The 16,875-nt window shown below is 31.7% G+C and overlaps 2 protein-coding genes across 4 annotated transcripts; both read right to left on the bottom strand.

Annotated features, from left to right (window-relative positions):
* Positions 1–3,174: 3,174 nt before the first annotated feature.
* On the bottom strand, positions 3,175–4,812 carry LOC149401981 (protein PLANT CADMIUM RESISTANCE 2-like). Its single transcript, XM_089609142.1, has 4 exons — positions 4,602–4,812; positions 4,426–4,497; positions 4,093–4,305; positions 3,175–3,542 (listed from the first exon to the last, which is right to left on the bottom strand). Exons 1-4 carry the CDS (start codon positions 4,732–4,734, stop codon positions 3,463–3,465), a joined length of 498 nt encoding a protein of 165 aa, XP_089465268.1. The 5' UTR covers positions 4,735–4,812; the 3' UTR covers positions 3,175–3,462.
* A 5,335-nt stretch (positions 4,813–10,147) lies between these two features.
* LOC149401980 (protein PLANT CADMIUM RESISTANCE 2-like) lies at positions 10,148–13,484 on the bottom strand. Of its 3 annotated transcripts, none has more exons than XM_089609140.1 (5): positions 13,093–13,484; positions 12,922–12,993; positions 12,619–12,831; positions 12,349–12,459; positions 10,148–10,350 (listed from the first exon to the last, which is right to left on the bottom strand). In XM_089609140.1, the coding sequence occupies exons 1-4, from the start codon at positions 13,280–13,282 to the stop codon at positions 12,371–12,373; spliced, it is 564 nt and encodes a 187-aa protein (XP_089465266.1). In that variant the 5' UTR covers positions 13,283–13,484; the 3' UTR covers positions 10,148–10,350; positions 12,349–12,370. The 3 variants fall into 3 exon arrangements, with proteins under 3 accessions (XP_089465266.1, XP_089465267.1, XP_089465265.1); XM_089609141.1 differs by having other exon boundaries at positions 10,148–10,329; XM_089609139.1 differs by lacking the exon at positions 10,148–10,350 and having other exon boundaries at positions 12,186–12,459; positions 13,093–13,481.
* Positions 13,485–16,875: the final 3,391 nt, after the last annotated feature.

Below are 16,875 nucleotides of genomic sequence, written 5' to 3'. Positions count from 1 at the left end.
GGACATGTCAAAGGTCAGTAAGTGGTGCAACACAGAGTTCTGGTCTACAATAGAGGGCACAGACAATGACAAAATCTTACTCACCTACCCGGAAGGCCTTACCCTTTACGGGAGGGTCTTACCTGAATAAATTGGTAATGGATAGGGTATGGATATTACCCGTTAAAAAATAATGTGACTATGAGTGAGATATGAGTTTTTAAGTATCTTACTCAAAACTCTACCCACACCCTACACGTTTAAAATTACTATTATATTTATGAATTTTAAGGAAATTTTGGAGTATAATTTTAAGAATGTAAGTATTTTTTTTATGGTTTATTTATTTGTTCTTAAATAAGTAGGTAAAAAATACTCATAAATTATCTTGAACTCGGGGAGGTTTAACTCAAGTTAGACCCATTAAAAATAAATTTGATGAATAGATTATTATTATTATTTTTTTTTTTTTTAGATTAGGGCATCGTTTGTTTTGCATAATCTTATCTAGACCCTACCCATTCTAATACTAAAGAAGGTTATCAAACGATAATCGCGGAAAAGAGGGGGAAAAAGAAAACCATGGACATTATTGTTTTTTTTATCGCATATGTGAGAGACGGAATCTTGTAAAGGCTATTCATATGGTTAACAAACCCAATATTATTTGGATGTTTGACTAAACGTTGTCCTATGAGTGGTGGGTACCACATTATTGAGCGAGTATTACTTATATTTTTTTTTTTTCTTTAGGATTTTTTTTAAGGCCATTTTCTTTTTCTTCAGGCCATATTTACAAATGAGTTCGTTAACAAAATAGCTAATTTAAACGTTTGACATTGCAAATCAATGTTTAGTAAATTTTAGGTAAATAGTAACATTCAGACGTAAATCTTAGATAAATAACTAGTTTCATATATTAAACATTGACTATTTACCTAATATTTAGGTCTGAAAGTGGCTATTTACCTTAAATTTATCAAACGTTGGATATTTAATAATGTCAAAAGTTTAAATTGATTATTTTTCTAATTTTATGTTTGTAAATTAAGTTAATAAAATCACAAGAATATTTGATAATGATAGTAAAAAAATGACCTCCCATTCTGCAATTTTATTTTTGTTCCGCTTGAAACTATTTCTAGACTTGCTATATAGAAAATAATCATAAATAGATTTATACATTTTTAAGAATGAATTTTTGTCACTTTTTTTCTAATAAAAATGCACCCATACATTAATATATCTCATTATAAACACTTTTACTCATTCTCTCTTCGCTATATATCTAAGTGACTCCTTCGGTTCTTAGCCCTTACTCATGCGTTCGAAGACCTCCGGCGAATATAGACAAACATGCGTGAAATCTAATTTCAATTACATAATTCATCATGTCATGCTTATACATGAATTTCATATCATAAACTCATAATCCCAACATATATAAGTCATTTTTTTAACAAAAAAATTAGCCAAATAAACCACCGAAAGTCTAAGAATTGTTAAATAACCAACCTTTTGAAATGATTTTGTAAATAGCCACCTCAACTTATTTACGGCACTAAAAAAAAAATACCAAAAAATATTCCCGCCTATTTTGAGTTTTTTTTTTTTGTCTTTTTGAATGTCGTAAATAAGTTGAAGTGACTATTTACAGAAAATTAACAAAATGTTGGCTATTATACAAAACGCTATAAGTCAAATGGTTATACAGTTAAAAGACCCTTAACTGTCTAATCAATAGTTCTTAATGAAGAACTTTGATCATTGGCTCATTAAATGAAGATGACCAACCATAAGTGACAATGTTTTATTTCAGGATTTAGGTAAGCATGAGTGTATTCATATACATAGTTATTCTAACACTTTAAGAGTTAATTCTAACACTTTAAGAGTTAAATGATTTTAGCTTTTAGTCTTAGAAGTTCACTGGCCATGTTCAATATCTTCAGAAGATATCTAGAAAGAATTATAGAGTCCCTAACTTTCTATGTTTTGTAACTAGACATCATGAGTTTTCCTAACAATCATCAATTGAATTCAAATGCTTATTTGATCATAGTATTGTGAATATTTTATTTCAAATAAATATTAGAAAAATTTGTTATGCAAATCTGAATTTGACTATTATGGTATTGTACGTTATTTCAAGGCAAAAATATCATAATCATAACACATATTTTGAAGAAAGAATGAATGTTCATTTTATTGATTTACTTCAGCCATTACATCAAGCTGCCTTTGAACATGACTTATTTCACTTAAAATAAATACGTCATTCTACATCTACTTGTTGGCACTAAACCCAACACTCAACTCCTCCGGCCGTCACGGACCCGAACTCCTCGTTGTGGATTCCACCCCTTCTTGGTTTTTTTCGAATCGAACTATGACGTTGCGGCCCCCTCGATGGCTGTGGTTCAAGAGTGTTAGCCATGAATTTAAGGGACATGTTTTGGCTGCATGTTGTAGCTCGTTTGAAACGGAAAATGACATGTTAAAAGCTGTGCGTTTAGAAATTAGTGATGATATACAATTTTCCAAATATCCTTGACGTGGAAACATATTGTCTTTTTGTGGTCAAGTTGGTGAATGGGCTCCCGTCGACATCAACCCGGTCATCCTCGACATCCAGCACCCGAGCCGGCCTTTGTTTTAGGCAATCAAGGTCTGGGCCTAGGGTCCCCTGCCCGATTGGGCCCAAAATTTTAAATATAAACTATATATATACCCAATCCAGCAAAATATAACTCAAATATTAGGATTCTTATTATTATCGAAGAACCTCAAACTATTAATTCGTCTAGGGCCCATAGTGAGTTCGGGCCGGCCCTGTCCAACACCTTTTAGTGGTGGCTGCTGCAACTATGTTTCTCGCAAGGACAATATGGCAGCGCACGCTCTTGCCAAAAGAGTCTTTTTTTTTCGATCAAGATGTTTGTTGGATCTTAAACACTCTTGTATTGTTTCAATTGTAAAATGCAATTACCAAATTCGTCTTGATATTGATATGAACGTTTCTTTTGCACAAAAAATAAAATTCACGAAATAGCCTTTACTATAATTTTTTTTTTTTTTTTAAAATACGAATTTATAAGAGATATGAAATGTTCCATCTTCTTGCAAATCTTGACGAGCCAAATACAAAAATTATACAATATTGGGCATTAAAAACACTTGAACGAAAGCAACATCTGATTTCAAACAATTCAATTATTGTTCCGTACATGTAATAATTTATATATATATATACACACACATGTACAAGCTCAGGTAGTTACGAACAGTACTTATCAACAGGAAAAAACAGACCATTAACCCAAAAACAAAAGCAAAAAACTAAAAAAACTAAAAAAAAAAAAAACACACAGACGCACAGAAGAACGAAAATGAAAGCAAGATTTGAATAGGACATTAACATATTAATCACGAATCCGGCAGAATAGATATAGTAATATATAATAGATATTATTATATATAAATTTAGTAGCGAGACATTCCTCCTTCTACAGCTGGAGCCATTGCCACTCCACGATTCCTTGCCTCCATATTCCCTTCCCAACCTGTTCACAAAAACCCCATCATTTTTAAAACACAAAGGTATGTAAGTTTTATATTTCACTAATATATATATATATATATATATATATATATATATATATTATATATATATATTATATATATATATATTTATAGTTTTCTCATATGTGTCAGATGAGATGATATACATACATATCTTTGTGACAAATCTAGTGACAATACTCTAATTCTTAATTATATGTTTGATTTTCTTGATGGTATAAATGTAGTTATCTTAAAATTTAAATGATAAATTTGTAATTTTACTTTAGAGTAAATTATAAATTGTTTTTAGATGAATAATAAACCTAACTAGCCTTTATATAATAATAATAATAATAATATACAGCCATTACAAAATGACAGATACACACAATAGTTGAATTCTAACATTAAAATATATTTACACAATCTTCCCCTTCCAAATCTATTCTTGCTAGAAATGACCAAGTCACAAGGTAAAACTATTTTCGAATTAAGATGACACTAATAAAACAAAAAAAATAAACGTAAAGATTAAGATTAAAATGGTACCAAGTGTCATGTTGTAGCCGCGGTTGCGAAGCTCGCGGTACTCTTGGCAGAGAGCGCACGTCTCGCAGAAGCAATGGACCAAACAATCACCGCAAGGGCTCTCCTCGAGCGCGTATTGTTGCCTCATCTTCGAACGGTAAAAACACGAGTAAATGCACGAACAACCCGTCACAAACGCCACCAACGTGTACAATGCCCCGCTCGCTCCACATGCTATTTCACCATATTTGACAACAACAAAAAAATTAACCAACATTTACTATAAATTTTTATTTCATTTATCGTGACAAAAAAAAAATAAAATAATTTGGATATATTTAGTCGAGATTTTACAAGTAGATCCCTTGTCGACGATCTCCGCGATCTGGCCAAAGGTAATGCAAGGGCACCAGCAAGTTATGCAACCTATAGTAATATTCACACCAAAACAAAACAAAAGTTTTGTTAGTATTGATTGTGTATGTAAGAGTTGAATTATTATTATTATTATTATTATTATTATTTCTTACAATTTTCTACGTCGGAAAAGCAGTCGCAGAGGCCGGTGGACCATTGGGCAGGAGGGCCGGAGTGGTGAGGTGGCGGGCCACCGTGGCTGTAGCCCATCGCTGGTGGCGGGATTGTGGACTTTTCGGTGGACATGGAAAAAATGGGATTCGAGTTTTATGGGAAGTTTTGAGAGGATGTAGTTTTTAGTGATGGAAAGGAAGTTGAAAGAAATGTGAGTTACGTGAATAGATGAGGTTGGATATTTATAGGCTAGAAAGTCAAATTTGATCAAAGTTTTCTGTCCATGATGTATAGCCGTATTCATTAAACTAGGACTTTCTTTTTAATGGGAATGTATAGAGTATTCAATGCCTATCATCGGGTTTGTTCTCTTTTGGTGGCCAAGCATTGAGGTGTTCAATGCCAGATTTCGCAGAAATGATTAAGCATTGAGAAACCATTTCTACTTTTATATTTTATTTTTTTGGAAAAAAATATTGTAAATTATTTTTTTAATTCTTCTAAAACGGTAAATTAAATACGTGAGAATGTCAAAATACTACATACTAAGCTAAACGGGTTAACGGATTTCAATTAAATTTATTAAACTTCTTCAAACTGTTAGATTTAACTAAATTTTAAATGGTAACTAATTAATTGTTTATTATTTTGAACAACGAAATGATAGTCTATCCTAATTGTAATAGTGAAAATAATTAATTTACCTTTTTTTTCATAAAGGGCTCGAAAATAATCAAATTAACTTTACTGATAAGCAATAAGTATGTACTTAATATGCAATTTGCTCACTTATATAACTGGTTAAGCAAAGGAACGAAAAAAAGAAAGATAGAACAGTGTCAACTTCATTTATTTTTCCACGGCAAATTTTTTTTTTTTTTTTTAATATTTCAATATTTACATCGTGTAATCTATACACAATCAAAACTAAAATATATATAATTTTCTTACTTCAAATGTAAAAAATTGCATATGTAATTAGAATCGTATAACTATAATTTAGTAATTTTATGTCAACCGAACTAGACATTTGGAGTCATGACAAATTAATTTAATTGTTTGCTGGTTCCATGAATGGAATTAAGACTATATTACTATAGGTTTGACCAACTTTTTTTTGAAGCGAAGTCTCGCTGGAAATTTCGATAACGCGGAAAAAAAAATATATTATTTAGAAGTTGCGGACTCCAATATTTACAAGCAACCCAGGCTGTTCGTTCTATTGGGCATGTGGGCGGCGACTTTGTTAGTCTACTTGACGAGCTTATCCTCTAATCATGTATTGCTCTTCAATTTCGAAATATAATATAACTAATACTTACTGAATAAAAGCCAACCAATATAGCTAGGCTGGATTTCGTGTTAAAATAATCATAACAAATATAATTAGAAATTTAGAACTATTGGATGAAAACGCTTAAAAACTACATTTTATAACAGCGCATTTCATGATTTTTTTCTCAAGTCAAGGGGAAATGAACTTTATTAAAACCTCTTCACCCCTTAAAAATATTTGCGATATTTCCGTACGTAATTGCACGTATTCGCTCAAGTAGTAAAGTCTTAAATACGAGTCGATCCCACGAAGATTATGCTTAACTGATTATTTAAATCAACTAGTAATGAATTGAACTCAAAGATTGAGACATTGAAATAGCTAAAATTGACAAATAAAATAAATAAAGCAAATAAATGTGGATTTTACGGTAATAAGAAGGCAAAGACAATGACTTCACAAGTTTCTCATATAGTTTGGATTCTCGGAATTCATGCTCGATTTATACACACTCCTACTTTGCTTATCACGCTCACGTTAATATTTCTAAATCTCTCTCGAGGATCTAACAGCCTAAGCATACGTCGGAATATCATCTCTCGATCTTAACTCCTAAAAGCACGGCTAGCATTAAACACAAGAGCGAACACACGACTCCGTAACAGCCTAGCTATCTCTAGCCTAGAAATGTATTATAGTAATTTAATTCAAGAGCACAATCAACGTAATCTTTCTCAAGTATCAAGTCAATTATAATATCATGAACGAGGTAACTAATCACATTCAAGCATTAAGAACAAAATTAAATCAAACAAAACAAGATGGAGTGAAAATAAATACTTCAATTAACTATAAAGAATTCATAACCATAATCAAGACTTGCTATACTACCACCCTCTCGGGGTTGAGTTCCTGGCGTTGACAAGAACAGAAACACAAAATAAATAAAAACAAACCATGAAAACTAAATTAAAACAACTCATAATAAATAAGAGTTCCAGAATTAAGAGAATAAGATGAAAAAACGTTGATTTTAGTGGTGGTGGTGGTGATGATGAACAACCACTTCTCCGACTTTTCTTCTCTCACAATGAACCAAATAAAAAGTAAATTGAAAACCAAAAAGAGGCTAAGATGTATTTTATCATACTAGGCTAATTACATAGGTTTTCTGGTCATTTTAGGAGTGATCTGGGTCATTAAAACTGATCCGACGACTCCTACTTTGCTAGTCACGCTCACAATAATGATATCACTAAATCTCTCTCGAGCATCTAGAAACCTAAACTTATGCCAAATTTTTATCTCTCGATCTCAACTCCTAAAAATAAGGCAAACATTAAATATAGGAACATATACACGATTCAGTGACAACCTAATTATCTCTAGCCTAGGAATGTAGTAATTCAATATAAGTACATAATCAACCTAATTTTTCTCAAGCATCAAGTCAATTATAATATCATGAACGAGTTAGCTAATTATATTCAAGCATTAAGAACATAATTAAACTAAACAAGCCAGATGGAGTGAAAATAAATACTTCAATTAACTAAAAAGAATCCATAACCCTAATCAAGACTTGCTACACTATCACCATTGGGGTTCGGTTCATGGCGTCGACAAGAACAAAAACACAAAATAAATACCAAAAAAAAAAACCATGAAAAATAAATTAAAATGACTCACAATAAATAGGAGTTCCAGAATTAAAGAGAATATGATAGAAAAACGCTAATTTTGGTTGTGGTGGTGGTGGTGATGAACGGCCTTTTCTCCGGTTTTCCTTCTCTCCCAATGGGCCAAACAAAAAGTAAAGTGAAAACTATAAAGAGGCTAAGATATGTTTTATGAGACTCTAGGCTGATTACATAGGTTTTCTGGTTATTTTCAGAGTAATCTGGGTCATTAAAACTAATCAGATGGTTCGAAACGATTTAAAAATCGCTAATTTTATGTTTTGTCTGATGGTGGCTCGCGGCGCGCAGAAGTGGGGCCGCGACGCACGGAAGGTAGTGCGCAACGCCCACCGAGGCTTGCAGACACTGTGCGGAATGCGTCAATTGCTCGGATATGGAGACAAACACTCTACAACGCGCGGAGCCATAAATTTTTGCAGCTTTACTTTTTGTGTTCCGTTTTGATTCGTTTCGACTCCCGATTGTTTCGTTTTGTCGGGAATTGACTTCAAAGAGCCTTTAGTCTTTTACTCCTTTGAATCTGTGAATCATCATAAACACACTAAAAACCATTAAAAACACTCAAGAACTCACTATAATTCAAGTTCGAAGGCAGTCATTATCACGTATGAAATGCTCCTATCAAAATGTGACGAAGACGAAAGAGTATAATGTTGCATATGATTTCACATTGGCATCGGGACCTCCCTTAACGAACAAAAACCGAAACCTTGAGACGACAAGGCCCATTTACAAGTCTCATGGGAAGCCATATTTACGTTTTGTTTCATCCAGAAATATTGAATGCATAGGAAAAAGAAAACAATATCCAACACAAATAAAAAAAATAAAAATAAAAAAGCATGAAATTGCCATTGAAACTAGATTAGGTTTATCTGGTTTGGTTTAAGATGGTGATGTTTAGACCGATATTTATATATAAATGTGTGTGTGTGTGTGTGTGTGTGTGTGTATATATATATAATATTTACTTTTAAGGTTAAATTGTTGTAAATTATAATGAAATTGTTTTGAGCAATTTCGTTTCTGAATTATTAGGAGACAAAAGGATATTGTTGCAAGGAATATAATCGATCATCACACCTAGCTAGGCTGCTCTATAAACTTGTAGACCCTGAGAAGAGCAAAACTTTAATTGATATGTTTCAGCAGTTTAATTGGTTACATTTTTTTTTTTACAATGAAATTAACTATTTTCGTCGATTTACTATCATCCTTTATCCTTTAGATTAACCTCCCTTAACACTTTAAATTCATAGTATAAATTCAAGCGATCTATATCAGAATTTCCATCACAACTTAAACAGCATTCAAGATTTAAAAAGACATATTTTTCAAGTATTTTAGTCTAAAAGCTTTACTTGTTTTTTATTGTTAAAAGAAACTCAAATGACTTTCAAATAGTTAAAAAATTTCAAATTTAGTTCTAAGAGAAAATAATACTTTATCAATCATGAAGAAAAAATACTCAACTATAAATAATTCATCGGAAGATTTTATGTTAACATCGCCAATATTTTCATAGAACTATTTTATATTTACAAATATCTTTTATTTACAAAATTTATGATCTATCTCCATCTCATTTGTAATTTCTTTATCGAAAATAACAGCAGATTCAAATCCATTTCCACGATAATACATCGTATTTATTTTTTCATTTGACTTTTTGCCGGAGGTTGCTTGATCACTTTTATTACATAAAAAAAAAAACCAATTGCTTATTTTTGTTATTTAACAAAGCCTCCTAGTTTTCTTTATATAATTTTTTAATATGACAATGGATATTTTCTATTTGACATATTTAAGGCAAATTACAGTATACTTACTACAAATGTGTTGACAAAAAATTAATAGAAGCCCACAAAATTATAAAAATAGCAAAGAAAAAAAAAATAAGAGTTAAAGAAAAGATAACACCTGAAAAATAGTGTGCTCAAGATCCAACTTTATTTTTTTATGTCTCTTGACTTCATTTTTCTCTTGAACTTCTAATCATTTTTTTTTTTTTTGGAAAGTGAATATGATGTAAAATAAAATGAATTAGATGGGTATAACTAGGAGAACAAAATACCATTACGATGTTGTATTAGGAGTGTGGACGGTCTAATCCAGTCTAAAATTAGTCTTCAAACTCGATCGGACCATTCTAAACGGTTTAAAATAATTTAGCCCAAACCGGACCGGTTAAGAATATAAATCAAACTGGACTAAACTGTTTTAGACCGGTCCGGTCTGTTTTAAACCGTTTTTGAGTATTTTTTTAAATTCTTTTGTTAGAATTTAATTAAAGAATATAAAATTAAAAAACAAAATAAAATACTAGCACGAACATATATTAATTAAAATGTCCAACCCAAATCAATTAGCTCACATGTCTTAGAATAATCTAAAAAATTAATATATATACATATATATATATATATATATATATATTAAAAAATTAGGACCGATCCGATCCGGTCTAAATCGTGGTCTAAAATTTTTAAACCAGACCAAAAATCGGAGCACTAGTCTTTAGTGGGCAATAAAAAAAATTAGTGGGTTTATTGCCAAATACTGCAGTCCTAAAAACACACATGGGCTCAATATATAAATATCTTTTTCACCCTCCTTTTATTTTTTTTCTTTCTCTCTCTCTCTACTCCATCGTAAATAAACAACACCGCTCCGCCGCCTCTCCGTCGCACCTTTATCGCCGCTATGGACGCCGTCACGTCTCAGATCTCCCTCCCGCCAACCATTTAGAGACTTGTAAAATATAATATTATTCTGATAAGGAAAGGTTTGCTTATATAGCAATTACAATGAATAGAGTATAAGCATACTAATGAGGTAATAAAAATAAACCTACACAATGAAACGTATACAACTCTAAAGAAGGCAATAAAACACAATATAAAGAAATCAATGCCGACATTAAAACATATGAAAATAAATGACTGTTATAATCTCTATAGTTACATGTGATCTTTTTCAGCTTAGGCCCATTACTTGCTGATAAAATTCAAGAATCAATAATAATTTTTTTAACTCCGCGTGGTCTAACTCTATGCAACAATTTCTTCGACCAACCGACATATTTTGAGTATTTCCTTAACATTTTATTTTCTCCATACTTAAATTTTGTGTAATATATTATGTTTTGCATATGGTTTCCAATGTTGTCGAAATTGTAATCAAGGTTTTAAATTTCAACGATTTTCACCGATTTTCGGTTGCGGCGCCGTTGCCGGGGATTGTTCGACCGATGAAGGCAAATTTATTTTTTTTTCGTCGATTTTCGTAATTTTTCTATTTTTTGTCGATTTTCGTTTGTCATTTACTCTTTTGTTGTCGTTTTTTTTCTATCATTTTTTTAAAAAGCAAATTATCTACGTGCTTGATCCACGTTGTGTTTGTGTTAATCTAGGTTTGTTTTATTATATATATGATATTTAATTTAAGATAAAAGATAAAAATTGATTTTAAATATATATATAAACAAAAAATGATACAATATTTACGTGTATATATATATATATATTTTACATTACTAGCACATATATAAAATATTATATATATATATATATATATATATACAATTTTCTATAAAGAAAAAGTAAATACAATGTATTTTTTTTATATATGTTTAAAAAAATGTATATATACATGTATATATTTTAAAAATATTTTGCCACATTTTTTTCCATTCGGTTTTTCATCGGCTTGTCGATTTTTCATGAAAAACAGAATTTGAAAACGGCAAATCGATTGTCCTTTTTCACATTTTTTTCGTTATATTTTTCATCGAGTTGTCGATTTTCCGTAATTCGGGAGGCTCGAAACGACAACGAATCCTGGATAATTAAGAACAATAAAACCAAACAGATTTCTACCAATCAACTTTGGTTGATAAAATTTCAGTTTATTTTTTAAAGGTAGGAATGTTTTTATCTCGAATTATCTTTTAAGTAACCTAACAAATTTTCTTGAACAACTTTTTGAAGTAATTAAATTATCCATTTGGGTTCAAAAAACTGGTTACCAATATGGTTTTCAATGCTAGATTTCTTTAACTTTTATTTTAAATTATTGTTCCTTGTAATTGATTTTTATTACAAGAGATCGCCTAAATTATGTTGGCCAAATAAATCTTAATTAATCACGACTCTTCCTAGTTTTGATTAAGGAAATGGAAAAGTGTGGGTTAGAAGTTAACAACGTAAATTTTTCATTTTAAAAATTTATAAAACATAAAAATCAACATATATTTGAACAATTAAAATAATTTCGGAGTTATTTAAATTATAAACTGTAAGAGGATATGTGATATCATCGAAACCATTGGTATAAAGATAACATTTGACTAAAAGGAGAGGGAACATATTATATTTTTATGAATTGAAAAAAGAGAATAAACAAGATTTTTTTGAAGTTTTGATGACATATACGGAAAATATGTTTTTGAATTTTTTTATATAAGAAAATTTGATGTAGCGTTATAAAATTTATTTATTTACTTTATAAAATGTTCAATTATTTCTTAATTTCTCAAATTTTATGTAACATCTATTTCGCTATTCTGCCAAAAAAAAAAAAAAAAAAACCCTAAGGACACCGTTAAGTAACTATTATATCAAATCATTCATATTGTATTCACGATGTCATAAGCGCTCGTTATTTTCAAGCTTATCATAGTTACACAGGTATAAACAATGTAAACATCAAAAAGCCCTTTTCCCCAAAACAAATCTGAAATAAACTCAAATAATAATATCAATCCATTACCATTTTACGAGTACGAACATATTTAGTAGCGAGACATGCCTTCTTCAACCGATGGAGCCATCGGAACCATCGCCACTTGCCGATTCTTTTCCTCCACATTTCCATGCCAACCTATTAGAATTTAGAAACAAAAAAAAAAAATTAGTCAACGTTTGTTAAATTTTAGATATATAGTCATTTTCATATATTAGATCACGTCATCATTTAGCAATGTCAAACATTTAAATTGACTATTTTTCTAATTTTATGAATACAAAATAAAATGAATACCGATTTCCATGTTGTAGCCGCGGTTGCGGAGCTCGCGGTATTCCTGGCAGAGAGAACAATACTCACAGAAGCAGTGGACACAGCAATCCCCGCAGGGGCTGGCCTGGAGCGCGTGTTGTTGCCTCATCTTCGAGCGGTAAAAGCACGAGTACACGCACGCGCACCCGGTCACGCACGCTATCAGCGTGTACAACGCCCCGCTCGCCCCACACGCTGTTCCCGGTCAATTTCTCGTATTATTACCAAAATACCCTTTCCTAATAATCACTTATTATTATTATTATCATTATTGTATTCACTTACAAGTGGATCCCTTGTCGACGATCTCCGCGACTTGGCCGAACGTTATGCACGGACACCAGCAGGTTACGCAACCTAGTAAAAAAAAAATTATTTAATTTTGTATACACATTATATATATCGTATATGTGAGTGTGTGTGTGTGTGTTTTTTTTTTTTTTTTTTTTTTTTTACAATTTTTGACGTCAGAGAAGCAGTGGCAGAGGCCGGTGGACCAAGGCACGAGGGGACGGGGGCGGAGTCGGAGCGGTGGTGCGGGGGCGCCGCCGTAGCTGTAGGCGGAGTCGTCGAAGGAGCTGACTGGCACTCCCGTTGACGACGGCGCGTAGCTGTCACTCCTCGGGTTTTGATCGGAAGAGTACATGGTGATTCGTTGATATAGAAGATGAAGAGAGAGATGAGATGTTTCTCAAGTGGATTTATGCTTGGAAAAGTCAATGGCAGGTTGCAAGGAGACTTGAAAAAGGAGGGGTTCCGTATTTATAGATATTTATTCTTAGTATAGTATATACTTGTAGACTTGTAGTAAAGGGCTCAACCAGTCGATATAATAATGGGATAATAATTCAAATAATTATGTAATTAGTTATATTTATATTTTTACATTGTTATATAGCCATTTTTTCGTAAATAATAGCTAAATGGCCACAAACATGAAGCGATATTTCTGGTTTGTCTTTTTATTGAAATAAAAAAATTGGGTATTTATGTCAATTTACGCATATAAATAAATGGACGTGACCATTTATCTAGTATTTACGAAAGGTTGGTTATATAGCAATGTGAAAGTGTAAATATGACTATATACTTAATGGACACAGTAATATAGTGAAAAGTGGTATTGGTTTTTTTTTTAATTATGGTAAAAATAGCATACGTAATTAATCTTGAGCATTATAATCGGAAGAGATCCGAAATTTTAGTTCCGATGTTTAACTTTACGCCCTGGTGGCTAAGCTTAATGAAAATCTTACTTCCACTAAGCTATCAGAACGATCAGAAAGTACACGGAAGGCACAGGTTCATATATTGTACCGTTGTCTATTGTTTTTTAAATATTTTTTCTCCAAAATTTTGAGTCGTTGATGAAGGGTCATAAAAGGATTGAAGAACCCAGAAAAAGTGTTTGTTACTTGTCCATTGGGGCTCAATTTTTTTAAAGAATTATATTTTAATCCCTAATTCTCATTTCTTTTATGAATACACCCATTTCTTTTTATTCTCTTCACAACTCTCCAACTCACAAACTCTCTTAACCTCTATTATTATCTCAAGCTCACATTATATACTTATATAGTCTTAGTTTATATTATATAATTTTAATGTGTAATATGTAGTTATAATTTATATAAAATAGTTTTGAGTCTGACAACGTCTTCATCTCGTCGAAGTTCATCTCGTTGTTCTTGTTATCCTCGTTCTTACACAACTCCCACCACCCGAAACTCAACAAAAAAAAAATCGTCTCTCCGCTATCAAATATCTTCAAAATCAGTTGGATTTATCTCAAACCAAATCTAATTTAGTTCCAATCTCTCAGTTCGTCAACAATATCCCTATCATATACACGACAACCTCACAATATCCTTATAACACACAATCATCACCTCAATATTAGTGACTATCAGAAGAATATCAAACTCCGCTTGGTCGCTTGACCAATATCAATTCAGGGTTGCAACTTACGACGATATTCTAAGATTTATCATCACCTATAATTTAATGTAAGGACCATTATCTCTCTTGAGCATTATGTCTTCCACTTGATTTTGTGTCACTTGCTTAGAATTCGAGGATTTGAGAATGGAATTAAGATTTTATTGGTATTAAAAGGACACGCCAATATTGGAAGATGTGTTGTTTTATTATGACTGCCAATGAATAATGGATAATAGACTCCCAGAGGAAGATGGATCCCGCTCGGTCGCTTGACCTGCATCAAATTCTACGTTGCAACTTACGATGATATTGAAAGATTTACCATCATCTAGATCCACCATTGGCGAGATCCATACGATATCCACCATTGGCGAGATCGATCGTTAGTAAGATCCATCCTTAACAAGATCCATCTTTGACGAGGTGGCGAGGTGTAGGCTTTGTCTCCTTGATAGGTCGTGGTTTTTGTCGTTGGACCGTCGTTTTTTTATTTTGGGGTGTTTTTCACATATAAAAATATCAACATAAATGTATAACACTAACTCGTTAGTTTTGTGTGCGATTTGTCGTGTAGAAAAGTTTAGTCTTTCGTCTAGGTCATTACTTTGACTTCTCAAAAAAAAAATCGTGGACATAATAGTTTTGATGTGTAAAAAAGTAATCATGTTTCACGTATTCTTGGCAACTTTTATAAGGTTTGATTTTTCTTTTCCTAACAACAACATAGTTAAGAAATTTCAATTAAACAAATATAGCTAAGAAATTCAATTCAACTAAAAAAAATAGCTACGGAACTAAGAGCATCTTTAATGGTCATTTACTTAACAATTTAAGGGACTTGTTAGTAAATAGTAAAAATTCTAACCTACTTGCTTAACCATTGTTTTCCAAATTAGTTATTGATTTAGTTTAGCAAAGTAGCTCTATAGAGCAAATTGCTTAACCATTAGCTTAGCAAATAATGAGCCCCATTTTTTTTCAATCAATGAGAATTATGTGACATGATAAGCTAATATGACATTTAATTTACCATTAAAGATGCTCTAAATCTATAAGGAAATGATGAAGTCAAGCTTTGATTTGATAAATAACTTTCGATTATCATTTTCAATTTGTTTATATCCATTCAATCGTTGTTGAGTCTGAATTTTGTTTTTCTTCATTTATCTATGTTATTGAACATATAATATATATATATATATATATATATATATATGAGGGAAGTCATTATTTTTGTTTTTAGACTTGTTCTGTAAAATGAAAGACTGATCTACGACTTTAGGTAATCCCTCAAATAATTGGGATAAGATATGGGACACGAAGAATAATTCTTCGATTGCCAATTGTTTCATATAAGTATCCCTTTAAAGATTTTTTTTTTTTTTTTATAAACTTTAAAGAATTGTCTTTAATATTAAAAAAAAAAAAAAATTGAAGAATTTTCTCTTATCATACATGATAAACAAATCATGTATCCCATTTGCTCGGTCATATTAAGGGCTAGCCGCACAAGTTTGACAAAGTCAGCTAAAAGCACATCAAATAGGGATGTCAATTTGACCCGTTACCCGTATTCCGGCCCGTTATCCGATTTATTCGGGTCGGATAATACCCGTTTTTTTGGGTAAACAGGTAAACGAGTAATACCCGTTAAGGTTTTAACGGGTCCGGGTACGGGTAACGGAATAGCTATCCCGTACCCAGTTACCCGGGACCCGACCCGTTAACTTTTAAATATTTAAAAATATAATAAATCATATGTTTACCTAATTACATGATATATTTTAAACATTGTTTTTATACATAAGAATAATTAAAAGTTGGTTCTTTCATATATGGTACAACCAATTTTTTTTTTTTTTAGGAAACAACTTATTCAAGTGTGATAGCGTTGCAATGAAGATAACCAAATTCACAATGAAGATGATCCAATTTGCAATGAAGACTTCTTTTGAATTATTTATTTATTTATTTTGAATTTTAATGTCTTTTATATTGTAGTAACACTTTAATATTTTTCACCTAAATTTTATTATTTTTAAACTTTATATTGTTGATGAATTTTTATTTTATAAACAGGTAAGCATCTACCCGACCCGCTACCCTTTTTTTAAACCGGGTAAACGGGTAGCGGGTCCAACATTTTTAACCTGTTTACCCGGCGGGTATCCCCGTTACCCGTCCCGTCTCAAAATCCGGGTAAACGGGTCCGGGTAGCAGGTAAAAAATTATAACGGGTACGGGTAACGAAATAGGTGTACCCGGCCAGTGACGGAGCCAAGATTTCAATCAAGGGGG

This window comes from Urtica dioica, chromosome 3 (assembly GCF_054948205.1).
Source record: "Urtica dioica subsp. dioica isolate 48M chromosome 3, U.dioica_male_clone48M_v1_H2, whole genome shotgun sequence".
Lineage (NCBI taxonomy): Eukaryota > Viridiplantae > Streptophyta > Magnoliopsida > Rosales > Urticaceae > Urtica > Urtica dioica.
The sequence above is the reverse complement of the archived record's forward strand: the minus strand, read 5'-3'. Positions and strand labels throughout refer to the sequence as shown.

What these genes read in the sequence shown, in the direction of transcription:
- LOC149401981 (XM_089609142.1), bottom strand. Translation starts at nt 4,734, where the DNA reads ATGTCCACCGAAAAGTCCACAATCCCGCCACCAGCGATGGGCTACAGC. An exon ending in CTTTTCCGACGTAGAAAATT is followed by an intron (nt 4,498 to 4,601) that starts GTAAGAAATAAT and finishes ATATTACTATAG; the next exon opens with GTTGCATAACTTGCTGGTGC. An exon ending in CGGCTACAACATGACACTTG is followed by an intron (nt 3,543 to 4,092) that starts GTACCATTTTAA and finishes TTTTGTGAACAG; the next exon opens with GTTGGGAAGGGAATATGGAG.
- LOC149401980 (XM_089609140.1), bottom strand. Translation starts at nt 13,282, where the DNA reads ATGTACTCTTCCGATCAAAACCCGAGGAGTGACAGCTACGCGCCGTCG. An exon ending in CGTCGACAAGGGATCCACTT is followed by an intron (nt 12,832 to 12,921) that starts GTAAGTGAATAC and finishes GACCGGGAACAG; the next exon opens with CGTGTGGGGCGAGCGGGGCG. An exon ending in CGGCTACAACATGGAAATCG is followed by an intron (nt 12,460 to 12,618) that starts GTATTCATTTTA and finishes AAATTCTAATAG; the next exon opens with GTTGGCATGGAAATGTGGAG.